The sequence below is a fragment of the Piliocolobus tephrosceles genome, chromosome 1 (assembly GCF_002776525.5).
Source record: "Piliocolobus tephrosceles isolate RC106 chromosome 1, ASM277652v3, whole genome shotgun sequence".
NCBI lineage: Eukaryota > Metazoa > Chordata > Mammalia > Primates > Cercopithecidae > Piliocolobus > Piliocolobus tephrosceles.
Window position 1 is genome coordinate 169462852 of NC_045434.1, and position 19302 is coordinate 169482153.

Consider the following 19302-nt stretch of genomic DNA (forward strand, 5'->3'; position numbering starts at 1 on the left):
TGCAGTAAAGTTCCTGGTTTTTTTCTGGTCATATATCCCAGATCTAAAGTTGAAGGAGACAGCAGCCTGGAAACGTCAATGGGCACAGACAAAAAAGCTCCCCCAAAATCTACTCACTCTAGCCAATGTACCAGGAAAGGAGCAACTAGTAAGACAGCAAACAGCTAGTAGATAGTAACTGCTCTACTTCAGCCAAACACGACAGAAAAAACTGTGGCCTCATCCATGCCAGCAAATGCCAATAGGGGCCTAGATTTCTACCCCTGCATGCAAGGCTATAATTACTTCCCCCAATCTGCCCACAGGGGAGGTGTTAGAGAAGTCTGAGTAGAGACCAAGGACTTTTACTCCTGCTGGGTGGTAAGAACTATCTCACATCATGATGTCAGTAGATACCATCTGTGAAGCAAGCAGTGATGAAGTTCTCTATAGGAAGTCTAGTGGAAAGTCAGGACTTCCACAACTGCCCAACATTAATGAGGCCACCTCCTCCCAACATGGTGTCAGTAGAGGCCAACTGGGAAGCAGAAATGACATACTCATACCCCTTTCAGCTAGGGAAGTAATCAGTAGAGTCCTAGTGGAGAGTCAGAATTCCAACCTCTGCATAGCCTTGCACCTTGGGTGTCAAGAGAAGCTAAGTGGGGAACCAGAAATAACTTTTTTTTTTTTTTGAGACGGAGTCTTGCCCTGTGACCCAGGCTGGAGAGCAGTGGCACTGATCTGGGGTCACTGCAACCTCCACCCACTGAGTTCAGACAATTCTCCTGCCTCCTGAGCAGCTGGGATTACAGGCGCCCACAACCACATCCAGCTAATTTTTGTATTTTTAGTAGACAACCGGGTTTAACCATGTTGGCCAGGATGGTCTCAATCTCCTGACCTTGTGATCTACCCCTCTTGGCCTCCCAAAGTGCTGGGATTACAGGCATGAGCCACCGTGTCCGGCCCAGAAAGAACATTAACCCTAATCTGGCTGGGCATGGTGGCTCATGCCTATAATCCCAGCACTTTCGGAAGCTGAGGGGGGAAGATCACGAGGTCAGGAGATCGAGACCATCTCGGCCAACATGGTGAAACACTGTCTCTACTAAAACACAAAAAATTAGCCAGGCCTGGTGGTGCGTGCCTTGTAATCCCAGCTACTTGGGAGGCTGAAGCAAGGGAATCACTTGATCCCAGGAGACGGAGGTTGCAGTGAGCTGAGATCGCGCTACTGCACTCCAGCCTGGTGACAGAGCAAGACTCCGTCTCAAACAAAAAATTAGTCGGGCATGGTGGTGCACACCTGTAATCCCAGCTACTATGGGGGGCTGAAGCAGGAGAATGGCATGAACCTGGAGGCGGAGGTTGCGATGAGCCCAGATCGTACCATTGCACTCCAGCCTGGGCAACAAAAAACTCCATCTCAAACATAACATAACGTAACATAGGCCAGGCACAGTGGCTCAAGCCTGTAATCCCAGCACTTTGGGAGGCCAAGACGGGTGGATCACGAGGTCAGGAGATCGAGACCATCCTGGCTAACACGGTGAAACCCCGTCTCTACTAAAAAATACAAAAAAAACACTAGCCGGGCGAGGTGGCAGGCGCCTACAGTCCCAGCTACACGGGAGGCTGAGGCAGGAGAATGGCGTAAACCCGGGAGGCGGAAGTTGCAGTGAGCCAAGATCGGGCCACTGCACTCCAGCCTGGGCAACAGAGTGAGACTCCGTCTCAAAAAATAAATAAATAAATAAATAAAAATAAAAATAAAAAATAATGTAACATAACATAAAATAAAATAACAACAAAATATAAAATACAATAAGATAACATAAAACATAACGTAAAATAACATACAACAACATAACAAAATAACAAAATAAAATAACATAAAACAACAAAAAATAACAAAATAACATACAATAACAACATAAAATAACATAAAATAAAACATAACAAAGTAAAATAACACAATAAAAACATACAATAAAATAACATAACATAAAATAAATAAACTAATTTTTTATTTTTTTGAGATGGAGTCTAGCTCTGTCGCCCAAGCTGGAGTGCACTGGCGCGATCTCAGCCCACTGCAAGCTCCGCCTCCTGGGTTTACCCCATTCTCCTACCTCAGCCTCCCGAGTAGCTGGGACTACAGGCACACACCACCACGCCCAGCTAATTTTTTGTATTTTTAGTAGAGACGGGATTTCGCCATGTTAGCCAGGATGGTCTCGATCTCCCGACCTCGTGATCTGCCTGCCTCGGCCTCCCAAAGTGCTGGGATTACAGGCGTGAGCCACCATGCCAGACCAAAAAAAATTTTTTTTTTTTTTTTTTTTGAGACGGAGTCTCGCTCTGTCGCCCAGGCTGGAGTGCAGTGGCCCGATCTTGGCTCACTGCAAGCTCCGCCTCCCGGGTTCACACCATTCTCCTGCCTCAGCCTCCCGAGTAGCTAGGACTACAGGCGCCCGCCACCATGCCCGGCTAATTTTTTGTATTTTTAGTAGAGACGGGGTTTCACCGAGTTAGCCAGGATGGTCTCGATCTCCTGACCTTGTGATCAACCCGCCTCGGCCTCCCAAAGTCCTGGGATTACAGGCTTGAGCCACTGCGCCCAGCCTGTAAAATTTTTTAAAAAGAACATTAACCCCAATCTGGCAGTAACAAAGCAGTGCTCCTGCCTTCCACTGCTGGAGTGACATCAGAGATTCAAACTAAAACAGAAAAGTCTCATATCACCTAAAATGTCCTGGTTTCAACAAAAAATTACTCTGAATCATACTAAGAACCAGTAAGACTTCAAACTGAAAAAGAGATAATCAATATATATGCCAACAGTAAGGTAACAGAAATGTTAAAATTATTTAACAACGATTTTAAAGGAGCCATAATAAAATGCAATTAAACTTTCAAAAGTAAACAAAAATGCTTGAAAAAAATGAGTAACAGGCCAGGCGCAGTGGCACTCTGGGAGGCCAAGGCAGGCGGACCATGAGGTCAGGAGTTCGAGACCAGCCTGACCAACATGGTGAAACCCCATCTCTACTAAAAATACAAAAATTAGCTGGGCATGGTGGCACATGCCTGTAGTCCCAGCTACTTGGGAGGCTGAGGCAAAAGAATGACTTGAACCTGGGAGGCGAGCATTGCAGTGAGCCGAGATCGCGCCACTGCACTCCAGCCTGGGCGACAGAGCAAGATTCTCCGTCTCAAAAAAAAAAAAAGAAAAGAAAAAAAAGAAAAAAAATGAATAACAGAAAATCTCAGCAAGGCAAGAGAAGATATAAAGAAGAATCAAATAGAAATTTTAGAAGTGGGCTGGGCGCAGTGGCTCACACCTGTAATCCCAGCACTTTGGGAGGCCAAGGTGGGCGGATCACAAGGTAAGGAGATCGAGACCATCCTGGCTAACACAGTGAAACCCCGTCTCTACTAAAAATACAAAAAATTAGCTGGGCGTGGTGGCGGGCACCTGTAGTACCAGCTACTCGGGAGGCTGAGGCAGGAGAATGGTGTGAACCCGGGAGGCGGAGCTTGCAGTGAGCCGAGACTGCACCACTGCACTCCAGTCTGGGCCACAGAGCAAGACTCCATCTCAAAAAAAAAAAAAGAAATTTTAGAAGTGAAAAATATAATAATGCTTGGGGTCAACAGTAAAATAGAGAGCAGAGAAAAAAGATCAGTGAACTAGAAGATAAAACAATATAAATTACCTAATTTAAATAACAAGAACAGAATGGGAAAAAAACCAAAACCAAAAACCTAAAGCTATATTTGCATCACCGGAATATCTCAAGGACATGAGAAAGAGAGTGGGGTTGAAAAAGTACTTAAAGAAATAATGAGCAGGCACAGTGGCTCATGATTATAATCCCAGTACTCTAGGAGGATGAGACAAGAGGCCAGGAGTTTGAGACCAGCCTGGGCAACATTGCAAGACTCCATCCCAACAACAAAAAATTTTAATTGGTCAGGCATGGTGGTGCATACCCGTAGTCCTAGCTACTCAGGAGGCTGAAGTGGAAGGATTGCTCGAGCCCAGGAGTTTGAGATTATAGCGAGCTATGATTGCACTCCACCTTGAGGGACAGAGTAAGACCCTGACTGCGGGTTAAAAAAAACAAAACAAAACAAAACAAAACTGAGCGTGGTGGCTCATTCCTGTAATTGGGAGGCTGAGGTGGGAGGACTGTTTTGAGCCCAGGGGTTCAAGACCAGCCTACACAACACAGAAAGACATCATCTCTATTATAAATTTTTAAAAATTAGTCAGATGGTGGCATGCACCTGTGGTCTCAGCTACTCAGGAGGCTGAGGCAGGAGGATTGCTTAAGTCCAAGAGTTTAAGGCTGCAGTGAGCTATGATCATGCCACTACACTCCAGCCTGGGAAACAGAATGAGACCTTGTCTCAAAAAATAATTTTTTTAATTAAAAAAAAAAAAAAGATAGGCTGGGTATAGTGGCTCACGCCTAGAATCCTAGCACTTTGGGAGGCCAAGGCAGGAGGACTCCTTGAGGCCAGGGGTTCAAGACCAACCTGGCCAAGATAGTGCAACTCCATCTCTATTTAAAAAAAAAAAAAAAAGACCACTCAGAAAAATTGGAAGCAGTGGTTTACATGGAGTTAAGGGAATTTTATGATGGATGGCTTCAATTTTCTTACCAAGATAAATGGTGGAAAGTCTGAGAAGAGCAAAGAACACCTGAAACTACTGTTAGGAACACTAGTTAACTGAGGAAATACTCCAGAATTCCTGGGCAGTGCCGAGGGGCCCACCTTTCTATTACTGACTTGCCTCCTTGTCATTCAGGTCTCAGTCTAGTATCACCACCTTAGAAGCTCCGATCATCCAAGTTAACACCTCCCTTCCTTTATTACTCTTAAGAGAACAGTGTTCTTTCTCCCTCAGAGAATCTAGCACAAGCTGTAATTCTATATGTTTACTTCCTAATTGTGTCTCCCACTGGACTATATGCTCCACAAAAGCAAGATTCATGTTGTGCTCATTGTCTTATTTAAATATTCACAGTAATCCCTGTGAGCTCCCTCACAGTTGATAATGTTATAATTATCAACATTTTACAGACGAGGAATCTTAGACTTGCAGAGTCACTTGTCCAGGGTCAAACAGCAAATTAATGTTGGAACCAGGAATCAGACCTAGGACTGATTTCTAGATCTCATGCTCTTTTCTTATTTTAAAAATATCTTGGCTGGGCACGGTAAATCACACCTATAATCCCAGCACTTTGAAAGGCTGAGGCAGGTGGATCACCTGAGGTCATGAGTTTGAGACCAGCCTGGTCAACATGGTGAAACCCTGTCCCTACTAAAAATACAAAGAAAAAAAAAAAAATTATCCAGGCATGGTGGTGCATGCCTGTAATTCCAGTTACTCAGGAGGCTGAGGCAGGAGAATCACTTGAACCTGGGAGGTGGAGGTTGCAGTGAGCCGAAATAGTGCCACTGTACTCTAGCCTGGCAACAGAGCAAGACTCCATCCCAAAAATAATAATAATAATAATAAAGAATCAACATGCTCTAAATGATAACTCAAGGGCTTCTTTCAAGGAGTAAAATACAGATGCATAAATATAAGGATTGTGCCCCAAAGCATTTTTTCTTTCTTTCTGATTTAGGACAGACAGTTGAAGTGACCAGCAATGTGATCAACAAGTAAGTGGGGTGCTAGTCTGGGAGTGTAAGCTTTCAGTCACCTAGAAAGTCTATTTGGCTAGCCAAGGAAGCAGTTCATAATGTTTCAGATTTTCAGTTTTATCCCAAACCAGAAGGCTGAACATGTCAAGATGTATAAATTTAGATTATATTGACAGTATGACACAGAAACATTATCATTAGATGGCAAAATTCTCACTCTGATTTCTAGCTCTTATGCCCACCTTTCCTGGAAAATCTTTAGCATGCAGACACAGATACAATGAGAAAAGACTATGACAAGAGAATCACAGACTCCAATAAGTAAAACTCTAGCATCAGATTTATTTTAATTAAGACTGCTACTGGCTGAGCACAGTGGTTCAAAACTGTAATCCTAGTACTTCAGGTGGCCGAGGCAGGAGGACTGCTTGAGCCCAGCAGTTCGAGACCATCCTGGACAACGCAGTGAGACCCTGTCTCTACAAAAAAAATTTAAAAGTAGCCAAGATTACACCACAGCACTCCAGCCTGGGTAACAAAGTGAAACCCTGTCTCTTAAAATAAAAAATAATTATTTTAAAAACTGCTTTTATACCTACTATTTAAAGCAATCTACAGATTCAATGCAATTCCTATCAATATACCAATGACATTCTTCCCAGAAATAGAAAAAATATCTTAAAATTTGTTTATTTATTTATTTTTTTTGTTGAGACGGAGTCCTGCTCTATCACCCAGGCTGGAGTGCAGTGGCCGGATCTCAGCTCACTGCAAGCTCCGCCTCCCGGGTTCCCGCCATCCTCCTGCCTCAGCCTCCTGAGTAGCTGGGACTACAGGCGCCCGCCACCTCGCCCGGCTGGATTTTTGTATTTTATTAGTAGAGACGGGGTTTCACCGTGTTAGCCAGGATGGTCTCGATCTCCTGACCTCGTGATCCACCCGTCTCGGCCTCCCAAAGTGGTGGGATTACAGGCTTGAGCCACCACGCCCGGCAAAATATCTTAAAATTTGTATGGAACCACAAAAGACCCTGAATAGCCCAAGCAATCCTGTGCAAAAGGAATAAACCTGCAGGCATCATACTACCAGACTTCAAAATATAATATAAAGCTATAGTAACCAAAACAGCAAAGTACCAACATAAAAATAAACACATAGACCACACAGAAACAGAAGAGAAACCCTAGAAATTAATTCACATATCTATGATCAACTGATTTTTGACAAAGGCACCAATGACACTGACTGGGAAAAGAATAGTCTGTTCAATAAATGGTGCTGGGAAGGCTGGATATCCACAGGCAAAAGAATGAAATAGACCCCCCAGTCTCTCACCTTTACAAAAACCAACTCAAAATGAATCAGACCTAAATATAAGACCCAAAACTATAAAACTACTAGAAGAAAATACAGCAGAGGGCCAGGCATGGTGGCTCGCACCTGTAATCCCAGCACTTTGGGAGGTTAAGGTGGGCAGATCACCTGAGGTCAGGAGTTCAAGATCAGCCTGACCAACATGGGGAAACCCTGTCTCTACTAAAAATACAAAAATTAGCTGGACGTGGTGGAGGGCACCTGTAACTCCCAGCTATTTGGGAGGCTGAGGCAGGAGAATCGCTTGAACCTGGGAGGTGGAGGCTGTAGTGAGCTGAGATGGTGCCACTGCACTCCAGCCCGGGTGATAAGAGCAAAACTCGTCTGAAAAAAACAAACAAATGAAAAAAATAAAATATAGTGGAAACATTTCAGGACATTCATCTCAGAAGATTTTATGAACAAGACCTCAAAAGCACAGGCCAGGCATGGTACTCATGCCTGTAATTCTAGCACTTTGGGAGGCCAAAGGAGGAGGAGCACTTGAGTTCAAGAGTTCAAGACCAGCTTGGGAACCATGGTAAGACCCTGCCTCTACAAAAAATTTTAAACATTACCTGGGCATGGTGGTACATGCCTATAGTCTCAGCTAATTGGGAGGCTGAAGCAGGAGGATTGCTTGAGCCTGGGGGATTAAGGCTGCTGTGCGCCATAATCACACCACTGTACTCCAGCCTGGGTAACAGAGTGAGACCCTGTCAAAAAAAAAAAATAAAGCACAGGCAACAAAAACAAACATAGACAAATGGGACTGTATCAAGCTAAAAGTTTCTGCACAGCACAGCAAAGAAAACAATCAACAGAGTGGAGAGACAACCTACAGAATGGGAGAAAATATCTGTAGACTATTTATCTCACAGGGGATTAATATCCAGAATATATAAGAAACTCAAATATCTCAACAGAAAAATAAACAATCCAATTTAAAAGTGGGCAAATGACCTGAATAGATATTTGTCAAAAGAAGACATACAAATGGCCAAAAAATATATAAAGAAATGCTCAACATCACTAATCATCAAGGAAATGCAAATCAAAATGACAATGAGGTATTATATCACCTCAGGATGGCTATTAACAAAAGACAAAATATAACAAATACTGGATGTAGAAAGAGAACTCTTAGACATTGTTGGTGGGAATGTAAACTAGTACAGCCTCTATGGAGAGCAGTATGAAGTTTCCTCAAAAAACTACAAATAGAACTACCATATCCAGCAATCCCACTACTTGACATTTATTCAAAGGAAAGGAAATCAGAATATCAAAGAGACATCTGTACCCCCCGTGTTTACTGCAACACTATTCACAATAGCAAGATGCAGAATCAATCTATGTGTCCAATAACAGATGAATGAATGAAGAACATGTGGTGTATATACATAATGGAATACCATATAGCCATCAAAAAGAATGAAATCCTGTCATCCACAGTAACATGGATGGAACTGGAGGACATTATGTTAAGTGAAATAAGCCAGGAGCATAAAGTTAAACATGGCATGTTCTCACTCATATGTGAAAGCTAAAAACAGTGATCTCACAGAAGTAAAAGTAGAACAGGTTAGTAGAGGCTGATGACTTGTAGAGGGAAGAGGAGGACAGGCAGAGATTGATTAAAGGATACATAATTACAGCTAGACAGGAGGAGTCAGTTCCAGTGTTCTACACACTGTAGGATGACTACAGTTAACAATAATTCTTAGTTTCAAACAGCTAGAAGGAATGATAGTGAATATTTCCAATACAAATGTTTGAGATGATGAGTATGCTAATTACTCCAATCTTACCACTATACATTATATGTATTGAAGCATCATTACATATCCCACAAATATGTACAATTATTTTATGTCAATTTAAAAACAGGCCAGGGCCAGGCACAGTGGTTCACGCCTGTAATCCCAGCACTTTGGGAGACCAAGGCAGGTGGATCATTTGACATCAGGAGCTCGAGACCAGCCTGGCCAACATGGTGAAACCCTGTCTCTACTAAAAATACACAAATTAGCTGGGCATGGTGTCAGGCACCTATAGTCCCAGCTACGTGGGAGGCTGAGCCAGGAGGATCAACTGAACCCAGGAGGCAGAGATTGCAGTGAGCCGAGACTGCACCACTGCATTCCAGCCTGAGCGACAGAGTGAGATTCCACTTCAAAAAAAAAAAAGTAGGCCGGGCATGTTGGCTCATGCCTGTTAATCTCAGTACTTTGGAAGCCTGAGGCAGGAGGCTAACTTGAGACCAGTAGTTCAAGATCAGCCTGGGGAACATGGCAAGACCCTGTCTCTACAAAAAATAAAAGAAGAAACAGAAAATTTTTTAACACACGCAAAAAAGACTGCTACTAATATCATTAATCCTTTGAATTGAGTAAATAAGTAAAAAATTTTAAATGTATATGTTAAACATTTTCTAGAATCAATATGCTATTAGAAACAGTACGATATTACCAGTTTTTTGTTTTTGTTGTTTTGTTTTTTTGTTTTTTTGAGACACCGTCTCACCCTGTCGCCCAGGCTGGAGTGCAATGGCGCAATCTTGGCTCACTGCAACCTCCACCTCTGTGTTCAAGCAATTCTCCCTGCCTCAGCCTCCCGAGTAGCTGGGATTACAGGCGCCCACCACTACACCGGGCTAATTTTTGTATTTTTAGTAGAGATAGGGTTTTGCCATGTTGGCCAGGCTGGTCTCAAACTCCTGACCTCAGGTGATCCGCTTGCCTTGGCCTTCCAAAGTACTCGGATTACAGGTGTGAGCCACTGCCCTCAGCTGATATTACCAATTTTAAAAGTATCCACAAGGCTGGGAGCAGTGGCTCACTCCTGTAATCCCAGCACTTTGGAAGGACTAGGTGGTAGATCACTTGAGGTCAGGAATTCAGGACCAGCCTAGTGAACATGGTGAAATCCCATCTCTACTAAAAAAAAATGTAAAAATTAGCCGGGGGTGTAGTGGCACATGCCTGTAACCCCAGCTACTCCGAAGGCTGAGGCACGAGAACTGCTTGAACCTGGGAAGCAGGGGTTGCAATAAGCCGAGATTGTGCCACTGCACTCCAGCCTGGGTGACAGAGCGAGACTCTGTCTCAAGAAAAAAATAATAACAGTAATAAATAAAAAATAAAAGTATCAATCGAACAACTTTTTTCTCAGTATGAATATTTTCAAACACAAAGAAAAATGTATAAAGCAACTTTTACAAATTGAGACAAGAACTGGCAACATGTTCTTTTGCATATTCTCAGTAGTATCAAATCTTGACTAAAGATGGATATGATTTGTATAAAGAGATTAAATAATTCAGAACCCTTCTTGATGAATAAAACAGGTAATCACACTGGAGTAACACAATTAGGGGCAACAAGTTATTTTTCTGACCTTCAGTTTCCTTATCTGAAGGCAGTTTGAAAAGAAGAGATAGAAAATACATTTCAAGCATGTAGCCTCTCCAAGACATTACTCTGAGGACAAGTATTTAGTTAGACTTGCTTAAAACCCACTCCTATTATCTTATTCATATAAAGCATTCGCTATAGTGCCTGACATATAATAATAAGCATTCAATAAATGTTAGCTACTACTATTAGCTATCAGTAGTTACATTTCCAAAGGATAACTGAATCTGGCAAAGTTAAGGCCTTAGCATTTGTTCTTTTGATTTACAAGATAAGTTTTCTTGTTTAAATTTAACATACTGAGCACTGGCCGGGTGCGGTGGCTCATGCCTGTAATCCCAGCACTTTGGAAGGCCAAGGTAGGTGGATCACTGGAGGTCAGGAGTTTAAGATCAACCTGGCCAACATGGTGAAACCCTGTCTCTACTAAAAATACAAAAATTAGCTGGGTGTGGTGGCAGGCGCCTGTAGTACCGGCTACTCAGAAGGTTGAGGCAGGAGAATAGCTTGAACTCAGTGGGTGGAGGCTGCAGTGAGCTGAGATTGCGCCATCGCACTCCAGCCTGGGCGACACAGCGAGACTCCATCTCTAATAATAATAATAATAATATACTAAGCATAATCATTAAATTGAGATTAGAAAGAAATGCTAGCACTGGCACATGGCACAATCTCTTAAATGGTTGTACAGCTGTGTAAGGGACTTTTAACTTTAATATACATATAATACAAAAATTTACCCTAGTTCTTATGACAGATTGGAAAAATTCAGAGAGACTGCAGGCATGAGGAACTTCATGAAAAACAAGGAATGTAGAGGTCTTCTTCTTTCCTAAATTATCCCAAAATGCCTCAGTTACAGCCTCATTTCATCCTACTCCTCCTTGGAACACATTATTGGCACTTATACTTAATAGTTTTATATATATAAAGTCACAGCAAAAGTATAAACCACTATCTGGCATCCAGGAGCAGGGATACCTCCAATATAGGTGTAGGAAGGCTGTGTGGCACAGTGGGATGAGCATATATTTAAAGTTGGACAGACTTGCACATGAATTAGGACTCCACTATTTACTTGCAGTTTAACCCTCAGCAAGTTACTTCTCAATCTCAGTTTATCTGTATGTAAATGGGGATGATAATAGCTACCTTACAGAGTTTTTGCGAAAATTCCATGAAAATGTATGTAAAATGCTTGGCACACAGGCATTCAATAAAAGACAGCTATTATTATTGCCAAATTTCATTCCATTCTATAGCTGTTGACAAATCATATTCCACACTTAGGAATTTACCAACTATAAAGATATAAAGGTGTATCTTTGTTTTTTTTTTTGTTTGTTTTGTTTTTCAGTTTGTTTGTTTGTTTGTCTGAGACAGAGTCTCGCTCTGTCGCCCAGGCTGGAGTGTAGTGGCACAATCTCTGCTCACTGTAACCTCCACCTCCTGGGTTCAAGCGATTCTCCTGCCTCACCCTCCCGAGTAGCTGGGACTACAGGTTTGCACCACCACACCTGGCTAATTTTTGTATTTTCAGTAGAGATGGGGTTTCTACTGAACCCCCATCTGTTGGTCAGGCTGGTCCCGAACTCCTGACCTCGTGATCCACCCACCTCGGCTTCCCAAAGTGCTGGGATTACAGGTGTGAGCCACCGCGCCTGGCCAAGGTGTATCTCTTCCAAATTAAAACTTGAAGTAACAAAAATACTCCATACATAAGCAAAACTACACAGATAAGAACTTCCCAATTGATTTTCAGAATTGGTTTTTGAAAACCAAAGTACTAAACTGGCTGTGATTTCCCATTTCAAAGGTCAAAATCAGAAATTAGTTTTTCCATAACAGTAATAATTCTCCCACTGTCAAAAGAAGATACAAGGGTTTTTTTGTATGTGTTTGTTTGTTTTGAGACAGAGTCTCGTTCTGTCGCCCCAACTGGAGTGCAGTGGTACGATCTCGGCTCACTGCAACCTCTGCCTCCTGGGTTCCAGCGATTCTCCTGTCTCAGCCTCCCGAGTAGCTGGGATTATAGGCATGTATTGCCACATCCAGCTAATTTTTGTATTTTAGTAGAGATGGGGTTTCACCATCTTGGCCAGGCTGGTCTCGAACTCCTGACCTCAGGTGATCCACCTGCCTCGGCCTCCCAAAGTGCTGGGATTACAGGCATGAGCCACCATGCCTGGCCCGATGTAAGATATTTTATACTGGCAAACCTCTAAATGGTTACAAGTTATAGGAGTTACTTCTGACATGACTTCTCAGCTGTGCATGGTGGCTCATGCCTATAATCCCAGTACTTTGGGAGGCCAAGGTTGGAAGATTGCTTGAGGCAGGGAGTTTGAGACCAGCCTTGGCAACAGAGTGAGACCTTATCCCTACAAAAATAAAAACAAAAAAATTAGCCAAGCTGTAGTCCCAGCTACTCAGGAGGCTGAATCAGGAGGATCACATGAACCCAGGAGTTTTGTGCCACTGCACTCCAGCCTGGGCAACAGAACAAGATCGTTTCTTAAAAAATTAAAAAAAAAAAAAAAAGACTTTTCAAAGTCAAAAAAAAAAAGGTTTGCCCCATTAGAAATGAAAAATGTTGAAATTAGCCAGGTGTGGTGGCACAAGCCTGTGCTCCCAGCTACACAGGTGGCTGAGCTGGGAAGATCACTTGGGCCCAGGAGGTTGAGGCTACAGTGAGTCACGTTTGCACCACTGCACTCCAGCCTGGGTAACAGAGTGAGACCCTGTCAAGAAAAAAAAAAAAAAAAAAAGAAAAGAAAAATGTTTATTCTAAATTACACAGTAAGAGGCAAGATAGTTAAAAATAAATGAATTCATAGTCCTGGAATCAGGCTCATTTGGCCTTCTCGGTTATTTCTAAGAAAATAATTAAATGGCTACTGTAGCACTTCAAAATTCAGTCCAATTAACGGCACATAATTTTTGTTTCCTCTGTTTATTTTTTTACCATGAAAAGCCATGGTCCGAAGCAGTCGATCAGCCACCTCCTGTGGGAATACTCCAGGTTCCTGCAGACACAATGTTCCATCTTGTCTGGCTGAACAGAACTTCTCAAGGTGAGTAGTCAAGAAATTCAAGCAGATATCAAGTAGGGAATAGGGAGATGCCTCCTCCTTGTAGCCCAGGGAAAAATATAAAGGAAACACAAAAACCAACAAGTTAGTTTCCAGAAAAGCAGAGAACAAAACATTCATTTACTCATTCCACAAGTATTTCTTTAGTGTCTATCATATGCTAGACACTGTGTAAGGCAGTGGAATACAATCTGTGATCCATGCTCTCAAGAAGCAATAGAAGAGAAACACTGAAACAAACATTTACATACAGTCCCTTTAGTACTAAAATAGAAGACACACTAGGTACTAAGTAAGCACATAGCAGGGTGTTCTAATCAGTCGGGGATGGTGAATGGAAAACCTCAGAGCTTAGGAAGCGCGAAACCAACTAAAGCATCACAATATGCTGTTCAGACATGAGTACGAAGCTGAGAGAGCTATTTTTTTAAAATAGGGTAGGGCTGAGGTGGGAGGATCACTTGAGGCCAGGAGTTCGAGACCAGCCTGGCCAATGTGGCGAAACCCCATCTCCACTAAAAATACAAAAATTAGCCAGGCATGGTGGTGGATGTCTGTAATTCCAGCTACTCAGGAGGCTGAGGGAGGAGAATCACTTGAACCCGAGAGGCGGAAGCTGCAGTGAGCCGAGGTTATGCCACTGCACTCCAGCCTGGGTGATAGAGGGAGGCTCTGTCCCAAAAAACAAATAAGGGCGGGTGTGGTGGCTCACGCCTGTAATCCCAGCATTTTGGGAGGCCAAGGCGGGTGGATCACCTGAGGTCAGGAGTTCGAGACCAGACTGACCAACATGGAGAAACCCCATCTCTACTAAATACTAATAAAAATTAGCCAGGCGTGGTGGCACATGCCTGTAATCCCAGTTACTTGGGAGGCTGAGGCAGAAGAATTGCTTAACCTGGGAAGCAGAGGTTGCAGTGAGCCAAGATCATGCCATTGCACTCTAGCTTGGGCAACAAGAGCGAAACGCCATCTCATAAAACAAACAAAAAAGATAAGCTTATGCTAAGATTCATATGGAAATGCAACACCTAGAATATCCAAAACGATCTTGGAAAAGAAAAACAAAGTTGAAAGACTTTGATTACTATAGTAATCAAAACTGTATGGCACCAGCATAAGGATAGACACACAGATCAATGAACTAGAATTCAGAGTTCAGAAATAAACTCTTACATTCATGGGCAACTGATATTGACAAGAGTGCCAGGATAACTGAATGGGCTTGCTTTTTGGCCGGGAGCGGTGGCTCATGCCTGCAATCCCAGCACTTTGGGAAGCCAAGGCGGGCAGATTATGAGGTCAGGAGATCGAGACCATCCTGGTTAACACAGTGAAACCCCATCTCTACTAAAAATACAAAAAAAATACCCAGGCGTGGTGGCAGACGCCTGTGGTCTCAGCTACTCAGGAGGCTGAGGCAGGATAATGGCATGAATATGGGAGGTGGAGCTTGCAGTGAGCTGAGATCGTGCGACAGAGTGAGACTCCATCTCAAAACCAAAAAAAGAAAGAACAAAAAAGAATAGGCTTTTCAGCAAAGGATGCTGGGACCACTGGACATCAACATACAAAAGAATAAAGACAGAGTTCTTCATACCATGTAGAAAAATTACCTCAAAATAGATCAAGGTCCTAAATATAAGAGCTAAGATTGTTTCTCTTAGAAGAAAACATAGGTGTAAAAAGTTCATGCTTTAGATTAGTAAAGTTTCTTAGATATGATACCAATGTATGTCTATTAAACTTCATCAAAATTAAAAACTTTTGTGCTTCAAAGATCATCATACAGGAAGTGAAAAGGGCACAGTGGCTAACAACTGTAATGCCAGAACTTTGAGAGGCTGAGGCAGGAATATTGCTTGAGCCCAGCAGTTTGAGACCAGTCTGAGAAACATGGTGAAACCCCGTCTCCACAAAAGATACAAAAATTACCCAGGTGTGGTGGTGCATGCCTGTAACCCCAGCTACTTGGGGGGCTGAGGCAGGAGAACTGCTTGAACCCGCAAGGCGGAGGTTGCAGTGAGCCGAGATCACGCCATTGCACTCCAGCCTGGGTGACAAGAGGGAAACTCCGTCTCAAAAAATAAAAAATAAAATAAAAAAAAATGTAAAATAAACTGATAAGAACAGATACTACACTTGATCTTAGCCAAAAGGCCGAGAAGTAGTCAAAGGTAGGCCAGGTGCGGTGGCTCATGCCTGTAATCCCAACACTTTGGGAGGCCAAGGAGGGTGGATCACCTGAGGTCAGGAGTTCGAGACCAGCCTGGCCAACACGGCGAACACTGTCTCTACTAAAAATACAAAAATTAGCTGGGCGTGGTTGCAGGTGTCTGTAGTCTCAGCTACTTGGGAGGCTGAGGCAGGAGAATTGCTTGAACCCAGGAGGCGAGGGCTGCAGTGAGCCAGGATGGTGCAACTGCACTCCAGCCTGGGCAATAGAGCCAGACCCCATCTCAAAAACATAACTAACTAACTAACTAACTAACTAACTAACTAACTAAATAAATAAATAAAAAGGCAAAGGGGCTGGGCACAGTGGCTCACACCTGTAATCCTTGGGAGGCCGAGGCAGGCAGATCACCTAAGTAAGGTCAGGAGTTCGAGACCAGCCTGGCCAACATGGTGAAACCTTGTCTCTAGTAAAAATACAAAAAATGGCCAGGCACAGTGGCTCAAGCCTGTAATCCCACCACTTTGGGAGGCCGAGGCAGGCAGATCACCTGAGGTCAGGAATTCGAGACCAGCCTGACCAACATGCAGAAACCCCGTCTCTATTAAAAATACAAAATTAGCTGGGCATGGTGGTGTATGCCTGTAATCCCAGCTACTTGGGAGGCTGAGGCAGGAGAATTGCTTGAATCCAGGAGGCAGAGGCCGCGATGAGCTGAGATCGCGCCTCTGGCCTGGGCAACAAGAGCAAAATTCCATCTCAAAAAAAAAAAAAAAAATACAAAAAATTAGGCAGGTGTGTTGGCAGATGCCTGTAATCTCCGACACTAGGGAGGCTAAGGCAGGAGAATTGCTTGACCCTGGGAGGTGGAGGTTGCAATAAGCCAAGATGGCACCATTGCACTCCAGCCTGGGTGACAGAGTGAGACTCTAAAAAAAAAAAAAGAACCATGGACAACAATTGTTGATGGGAGAAAAAATTGGAAACCTCATACATTGCTGGTGGAAATGAAAAATGTTGCAGCTGCCTTGGAAAACGGCTTAGCAGTTTATTACAAAATTAAACAGAGTTACCAATATGACCCAGGAATTCTACTCCTAAATATATACCCAGAAATAAAAACATGTCCACACAAAATCTTATATATGAATGTTTACAGAAGCATTGTTCATAACAGTTAAAAAGTGGTCTGAGGTTGGGCACAGTGGCTCACACCTATAATTCTAGAAGTTTGGGAGGCCGAGGTGGGTGGATCATGAGGTCAGGCGTTCAGGACCAGCCTGACCAACTTGGTGAAACCCCATCTCTCCTAAAAATACAAAAATTAGCTGGGTGTGGTGATGCACTTCTATAATCCCAGCTACTCAGGAGACTGAAGCAAGAGAATCGCTTGAACATGGGAGGCGGAGGTTGCAGTGAACTGAGATCACACTGCTGCACTCCAGCCTGGGCGACATAGCGAGACTCTGTCCCCTCTAAAAAAAAAAAAAAAAAAAAAAGGTGGTCTGAATTGTTTTTACTCACAACACTACTGACACCAAATTTCTGGGCTCTTCCCATGCCAACAACCAATTCTGACACCAACTGGGTATCCTACAATTCAATTCGATTCTGACACTAACTACCCAGAATTAGCATAGCACTACAGTTTAGGCTACTGCCCCACTGCAGGTGCCAGTCACAAGTCCCAGGTTTCCACCTGTACTTCTGACCAATGGACTATAAACTGTGGGATTCCAAGATCCCCTGAGAAGGGCCTCATATTTCATTATCTGCTAATATGACTCACAGAACTCAGGAAGGCACTTCACTTACCATTAACTTCCAGGGAGGGGAGAGGGGCTCAAAGTTGTTAATAACCAATGGCCAGTGATTTAATCAATCATGTATACGTAGGCCTCCATAAAACCGCCCAAAAGCCGGGCGCGGTGGCTCAAGCCTGTAATCCCAGCACTTTGGGAGGCCAAGACGGGAGGATCACGAGGTCAGGAGATTGAGACCATCCTGGCTAACACAGTGAAACCCCGTCTCTACTAAAAAATACAAAAAACTAGCCGGGCGAGGCGGCAGGCGCCTGAGAATGGCGTAAACCCGGGAGGCGGAGCTTGCAGTGAGCTGAGATCCGGCCACTGCACTCCAGCCTGGGAGACAGAGCAAGACTCTGTCTCAAAAAAAAAAAAAAAAAAAAAAACCCCAAAAATGGGGTTTGGAAAGTATCCAGGATGCTGCACACATTGAAGTGTTGGGAGGGGGCGTGTGCTGGAGAAGGGATGGAAGCTTCAAGCTCCTTCCCCCTAGGTTGCCCTATGTATCTCTTCCATCTGGCTGTTCATTTGTATCCTTTAAAATATCCTTTGTAATAAAGTAAACTTTTCATGGGTTCTGTGAGCACTCTGGCAAATTATCAAACCCAGGGAGCGAGGTGTGGGAACCTCCAATTTGTAGCCAAGACTGACAAGTGTTGTAGTTAATCCAGAGACCTACTACCTAAATTGGCATCTGAGGGAGGCCATCTTGTGGAAGTGAGCTGCTCACCTGTGAGGTCTATGCTAACTCTGGTTACTGTCAGAACTGAGGTAAATTTTAGGGCACCCAACTGATGTCCGCTGAAAATAGAATTGCTCCGTATTGGAAAAAAAAAACCACACATCTGATCACAGAAGTGGTCTTTGTTGAGAGTACAGTAGGAGAAAACAGTTTCTTTTCTCCTACTATATGGTTTGGTATCAAAAGTATTGAGAGTGGTGTGAATATAAAGGAGTATAAAGAAGGAAAAAATGTTTTTTCCTGTCTCATGCCTTGGTCTTTCTGGCAACCAGCCCAGAAAGAATCTATCTAGGGGCTCCTGGACACCAGTCAACTCATTAGCATACAAAAACTCTTTTCACTCCAGAGCTTCCAAGGGGTTTGGGAGCTAATGTGAAAGAAACAGGGTATGAAGACCAAATTTTTGGGCAGTGTTTTTTTTGTGTGTTTTTGAGACAGAGTCTTGGTGCAATCTTGGCTCACTGCAACCTCCGCCTCACGGCAGGTTCCAGTGATTCTCCTGCCTCAGCCTCCAGAATAGCTGGGACTCCAGGCGCATGCCACCACACCCAGCTAGTTTTTGTATTTTTGGTAGAGACAGGGTTTCACCATGTTGGCCAAGCTTGTCTCAAACTCCTGACCACAAGTGATCTGCCCGCCTCAGCCTCCCAAAGTGCTGGGATTACAGGTGTGAGCCACTGCACCAGCTTTTTTTGTTTGTTTGTTTAAACTATATCATAGTAGAAACAACCCAAACATATTCATCAAAACTGATAAATGGGCAGGGTGGGATGGGGTGGGCATGGTGGCTCACACCTATAATCCCAGTACTTTGGGAGGATCACTTGGGCCCAGAAGTTCAAGACCAGCCTGGGCAACATGGTGAAACCCCATCTCTACAAAAAACACAAAAATTAGCTGGGTGTGGTAGCCAGTATCTGTAGTCTTAGTTACTCGGGGGCTGAAGTGGGAGGTTGCAGTGAGTTGTGATGGCGCCACTGCATTCCAGCCTGGGTGACAGAGCAAGACTCTATTTCAAAAACAACAAAAACCAGGTGACTAGATAAACAAAATATAGTACAGCCCTACA

At 43.5% G+C, this 19302-nt stretch overlaps 1 protein-coding gene and 1 pseudogene across 1 annotated transcript in view; both read right to left on the bottom strand.

The window, feature by feature from the left end:
* Nucleotides 1–19302, bottom strand: part of ZYG11B (zyg-11 family member B, cell cycle regulator) — a 105089-nt gene that overhangs the window by 61422 nt on the left and 24365 nt on the right. The window contains exon 2 of the mRNA XM_026454165.1: nucleotides 13384–13549. Within this exon, the coding sequence (XP_026309950.1) occupies nucleotides 13384–13549 (166 nt within the window). The remainder of the gene's footprint in view (nucleotides 1–13383; nucleotides 13550–19302) is intronic.
* Nucleotides 15518–15682, bottom strand: LOC111524085 (annotated as a pseudogene).